General features: G+C 31.4%; 1 protein-coding gene across 1 annotated transcript; it reads right to left on the bottom strand.

Moving 5' to 3' along the window:
• Positions 1 to 4,472: 4,472 nt before the first annotated feature.
• Positions 4,473 to 5,894, bottom strand: LOC120067663. The gene has a single exon (XM_039019201.1). The coding sequence runs from the start codon at positions 5,892 to 5,894 to the stop codon at positions 4,473 to 4,475; it is 1,422 nt and encodes a 473-aa protein (XP_038875129.1).
• Between the last annotated feature and the right edge of the window lie 562 nt (positions 5,895 to 6,456).

Here is a 6,456-nt window from a genome sequence, read left to right as displayed (position 1 = left end):
AAATCATTGTTTCGAGGCTTAAAAAATTTTCCAATATTATTATTGGTGATCCAATTTTAATGAGACTTATTTTTAGTTCGAGAGAACTGTTAAAAGAAATTTGAATTATAAAAGAGAAAATATACATTAAAAACCAATATCGAGTCAAACCTTACTCATTCATAAATAACTTTTTTTTTTGTTATTTTGTTTTCTTTGACTTTGTTATCACTATCAATCCACGTATAAATTTTAACTTTTTCCATACGTATTTATAGAAAATAACAACCACACCACACAAGTACTCCAAAAACAAAAATAAATAAAAACTACATCATTCAACTCTAATTTTTAATTAAATTTCAGTCCAATTTAATATTTTTAATCATTAAATAAAGGGTTTCTTGTAGATTTGGCAAACATACAATCAAACTTTCAAAATTTTAAATCTCTCGAATTTAATTTTTATAAATACATCTTGATTTTACCCCATGTTTTTATGCCTATACTATATGAACCAACATCACGTCTTTTTCAACATTATAAGGTAAATAACGCATACGACATTTTAGATACCTAACTAGAAACTACCTATAGAACATACTCTCAAAAGTACATAGGTAGGAAATACTTCTTTTCCATCTTGTGAGATTATATTCTGAACTTAGTATTTGGCTAAAAATCTCTAAAATAGCACGCGTATTGAATCAACTATAATGGTCATTTTCATTCATACAAAATCAAATGACAAGTCTCTATAGAATAATTCACTCAAGATTCAAATTTAGTCGGATATGATCATCCTGAAATCTTGATTTTCTTGATTACAGGATTTATAAAAAGAGATTAAATATTTTGTAGTCTAGTCTTATATAAATTCATTATATAAGATACCCACTCGCACATCTTCAGTTCATGTCCAATCATTTGTAACAATTATATACAATAAGTTAAAATGGTCACTCTCATTCATCTAAATCAAAGGACAAATCCTTATAGGCCATCTATCAAAATTCACTCAGGTTTCAAATTTAGTCACATATGATTATCTTGAAATATTAATTTTTCAATTAAAGAATTCATAAAAAGAGAATACTTTGTAGTCAAGTCTTATACAAATTCATTGTATAGAATACATTCACTCACATGTCTTTACTGCATATCAAAACATTTGTAACAATTATAGGGTGAATCATATTCATAGTGTCACAAGGATAAAACACACCCAACTTTATCCAATATACTTGTTCACACGAGATTTCAAGAGAAATTTAGTTTGTGAAACTTGAACTTTGTATTTGTATTAATTTTGTGGAAAGTGAGTAGAATCTCTAGTACATAGTATTTTGATGCTTTCAAAATAAATTATAATCTTTAAGCTTGTTGATCTTCTTGAACGATCGGCCTTTAGGTTTGTTGATCTTGTTGGATGATCGACCTTTGTTGATCTTCTTGGATGATCAGCCTTTGGGCTTGTTGCTCTTCCTGGATGATCAGTGGATGATCAGCCTTTGGGCTTGTTGCTCTTCCTGGATGATCAGTGGATGATCAGCCTTTGGGCTTGTTGCTCTTCCTGGATGATCAGCCTTAGCCTTCGGGCTTTGTTGATGTTCTTGGAAGATTAGTGTTCGCACGAGGCTTCCGGAGAAACTTGTCTCGTGGAGTTGAACTTGAGTTGGTGTTGATGTTGATGTTGATTTAATGCGATGTGGTTCGATTTCTAATACTTGATTCTCTCTCGGTTGAATGCGTACGCTTGATGTATAGAAGCAGAGCGTGTGAATGCTTGTAGAATGCTTGTATCTTCAAAGTACTTCAGTCTTTAAGTGTGGTCAGAACGCTTGTATCTTCAAAAGACTTCAGTCTTCAAGCATGGTCAGAATGCTTGTATGTCTTCTTCAAGCATGGTCAGAATGCTTGTATGTCTTGGAAGAATGCTTGTATCTTCAAAGGACTTCAGTCTTCAAGCGTGGTCAGAGCAGAATGTTTGTATACTTCAGTCTTCAAGCGTGGTCAGAATGTCTTAAGAATGCTTGTATCTCCAAAGGACTTCAATAGGAGTCTTCTAATTGTAGAAAAATTTCCTCTAAGCTCTCTAGAGTGTAGAATTGCTGATCTCCACAAATGAAGAGAACTTCTCTATTTATAGAGTTCTCAAGTGGGCTTCGTGGGTTTGGTTGGTCCATGGGCCTGGCCCTTAGGCCCAATTAGTTGGTTTGGGGCCTGATTTGAAATTTGAGTCCAATTCAGCCTTTTTTGTAATTTGGATTTTAAACCCAAATAATAATATCAAATTGGGCCAATTTAATCTCATTTGATTCAACCGCGTGGCGTCATCGAAATTTGTCTTCAATTCGGGACATATGTCAACTTCTAATTGAACCTAAATTTAATGATTTAGAATTTTGTCATTAATTTAATAAACAACGTGACAACTTGTGATTAGTCCAAAATTCCTCATTTGTAGATTATCTCTTGAGCATGATTCATCGTATGTCAATAACATTCTACCAAAAAATTCTAATAATGAAAATACCTAATTTGAGAGTCTTGTTGCAAAAATGCTTTAACATATCTTTTATGTTAATATATATTTTTAACTTCCCACTCTCTTTACCGATTTGTNTAAGATCATTTTGTTGAATTTTAATTTCTCCTAGATTTAATTTAGGAGAATTTTCTACCTTTATATGATTTCGAAATATATACAAACTCTCATTTGACAAATTTTCATTTTAAAAACCAAATCCTCCTTGAATATAGATTTATATTATAAATATGTTAAATTATGTGTAATGTAGATATCCATTTTTAGTGTCAATTGATCATGTGTCACTTATCCATTACCCTCTGTTGTTGTGTCAAAATTATTAGTGTGTATGTAATCCACCTCTTACTTACTAAATAATGGCATTTGGTCGGTTTTGAAACACACACATTAGACAAATTCTATGAAAATTAGAAAAATTGGAGAATTTAAAAAAAATTCTTATTTTGTATTTTGTTAATTTATATATTATATTTATTTTAATATCATATTTTATTCGTATCCATGTTCCGATTTCAGTACTAAGTTCACCACAATTTAGCAATTTTTGAAAGAAAGTTTGTTTTAGTATTTATGAAACATAACTATTTAAAGTAAGCTATTTTTGTTGTCGTCTCAACTCTCGCCCAATCGTACAAGGATTCTCTGTTCTATTTGGGACAAAGCCCAAAAGAACCCAACAAATGCAAATTTTTTTCCTCCTAATCATAATAATAATATAATTATTATTAATAATCATTTGATTTTTTTCTTTTGTATTTTTTTGAAAAATTAAGCCTATAAACATCCTTTCAACTATAATTTCTTGTTTTGTTATCTGCTTTTTACTAATATTTTTAAAATTCATGTCAAGTTTTGAAAACTAAAATAATTTTTAAGAACTTGTTTTTGTTTTTAAATTTTAGCTAAGAATTCAACTCTTTACTTAAGAAAAATACAAACCATGGTAAGAAATTGAGAAAAAATAAATTTAATTTTCAAAAATCAAAACTAAAACTCAAGGTCTCATTTGGTAATCATTTTTTTTTTTTTTTTGTTTTTGAAAATTAACATTATAGACACTACTTCTACATCCAAATTTATTTATTTGTTATCTACTTTTTCTCCAATGGTCTAAACCAAACAAAGATATGAACACTAAAAAAAATAGCTTTTAAAATTTTGTTTTTGTTTTTTGAATTTGGTTAAGACTTCAACCATTATACTTAATGAAAGATGCAAAACATGGTAAGGAATGAGGAGTGTGCATTTCAAATTTAATCAAACGTATTTAGTAAATATGCATTTGACACATTATTTTTTGAGAAAGATATAATAATGTGGATTAGTATGGTACATTGAAATATTTCAACAACATTAACACATTCGTAACACTCTCATCATATCTCACTTTCCATTCATTGATAAGTCAATACGTACATAGGGAAAGCCAACATCCAAAAGAGCAAAGAAAAGGTCAGAATTAGAGAGAAGCCCCATAATAAATACAAACGAAAAAATTACATAACAACAAGATTAAATGCGATGATAAAGGGATTGAATATTTGAAGAGTTTTGATGTATGTGATTAGGATCCCAAAGTTTGGATAATGAGGCATTGAAAGTTATAATGCATTTGACACATTATAACAACATAAAAAGGAAGAAAAAAAAAAAAAAAAAGAGAGAGAGAGAGAGAGAGAGAGAGAGTAAAGTATAGGAATAGAAATAGTTATTATTAAAACTCTTTTAACACATACATGTAAAAAGAGAGTAGACATTAAGCAACATATATGATACATTGTTTGTCACATCTAAACCCTTATATAAGGGTTACTCTAGGGAATTAGATGTGAGCTACATTATGTAGCAAGTGCTACATTTTATTCTTTCAAATTCAAATATTACAACATATTATTTAAGTATAACTATGTTGATTATTCTTGTACATGGCATCAACTATATATCAAAGTCGAGTTTCTTTAGTCTGATACTTAAAGTTATAACAGTTGATGCCATTGTATTCACCATCATCAAATTCATGAGAAACTTGTTTACCATTTGAAAGAACGTCACGTTGGATGTAGGAAAAGGGAACGTCGCAATAACCTTGTGTAGCCAATAGGCTAACCTCCATCATTGACATAGCTGGCACAGTAACAACTTGTGTGGTTTCCAATGTTTTGGTAGATGTGTAACTTTCTCCCCAGTTATATGTTTTTGAAAACTCTGCTGAAATTGTAATCTTCCCATCAGCAATAAAAGGCAAACCTGCTTTAAGAGCTGTTTGTGCAGCCAACTTCCATGTAGTAGAAGATACCCAAGTGCTACTTTTAGTCTCACTACACATAAACTTCAAAGTTATTGTTTCACTTTGACTACTTTTATTAATAGCTTTTTGAGTAGCCATGATCATAACTTTCTCGTCGTAAATCCTCGCATCCGAAAGTCGATACTTGACATTATAAATGCTCCTTGAAATCACAGGCTCTTCCATTTTCAACTTCGTTTCAGTTGTAATAGTAGGAGTACAAGCATTCAAACAATTCGTCTTCCATTCAAAACTCACCCTTCCGAGGAATTTATTGTTCCCTAAACACCGAAGCGCCACGTGGTTGTTGTCGAGACGTATAGGCCAAAACAAAGTGTTGGGATCTTTCGACGACGTGTCATCTGAGTCAGCCCAAATCCAATCAGGATCCCGCCTCCAAAACTTTCCGTGGTAGTTAGATTTGATTCGAACATAACCCTTGGTAGTCATGAAAGTCTCATGAGGAACTCTTTGGTCCCCAATGTCGTTACCAGAGAATTGTTGATATGGATGTCCTTCTTGCCAAATCCCTTGCAAGTAACAACCATTATCTCCCTTGAAAGTAACATGTTTTGGCAAAATCATTAATGATTCCCAATCAGTGATTATGAAGCAATCTGTCAAATCGAACCCCGACTTGATACAATTTAATCCATAGTCTCGTACTTTGCTGTAGTGTCTTGATAAGGCGAGACGAATGTTGAATTTAACATGAACAAATTTGAAGGCAGAATGTTGAGCATCGTACACAGGTTTAAATAAAGTGCAAGTCAATTTGGATTGATCTTCTTCACGATCTTGTGCCATTGCTGCAACCCATTCGTAATTTGTTGTTGGAACCCATTGTTTGTCATCCACGGTTGTACAGCTAACCCAATATTTGTTGTTGTAGCAACTTCTTATGTGAACCAAACGGCTATCACAGTTTGCTATTTCCACTTCGAACTTTGAGCGTGGGTTCACTATATTTTCTCCCGTGAACCTTAGAAACCCTTTGATGATTTCATCTTCGTCTGTGGACTCGAGATATTTGTGATTATTCTTTGATTCAAGAGCAATGTACCTTGGGATTATCATCTTTTCCCTTCTTTTCTTGCTTTGTGTTTATTTCATGCATAAAGAACTCTTATTTCTTGAGGTATTTATAGGGTAAATAATAGAATATGGAACCCAACTTTAATCTATTTCCTTTTCTTGTTTATTCCCTTTATGTGGTGGATTCACAAACATTCTTGTTTTATCTAGCCTTTTTATTACTATTTAAAATAAAAATATCGTTCCTCTGTGACAAAGACTTCGATTTCAACCTAATTGAGAATCTATATATATATATATTGCTATGTTTACAATTTTGAAAAATCATAGCTATATTTGCGTTATACCCATATTTTTTTATTACACATTACAATTTCCTTAAAAGAAAAAAAAAATCAATTTTATAGTAGTAGCTAGAAGAAAGTTTTTAAATTACAACCTTTGAGTTTAAGCAGCGATGCAATTATAATCAACGTGTCAGATCAATCACAAACAAAAAGCTAAGGAATTAAAACATGAATAAGGAAACCCTTTCCATTAAGATAAATTTTAGAGTTCATCAAAACACTTCTCACAACATGACAATCAGGTTTTTCTCCTATAC

This window comes from Benincasa hispida, chromosome 12 (genome assembly GCF_009727055.1).
Source record: "Benincasa hispida cultivar B227 chromosome 12, ASM972705v1, whole genome shotgun sequence".
NCBI lineage: Eukaryota > Viridiplantae > Streptophyta > Magnoliopsida > Cucurbitales > Cucurbitaceae > Benincasa > Benincasa hispida.
The sequence above is the reverse complement of the archived record's forward strand: the minus strand, read 5'-3'. Positions and strand labels throughout refer to the sequence as shown.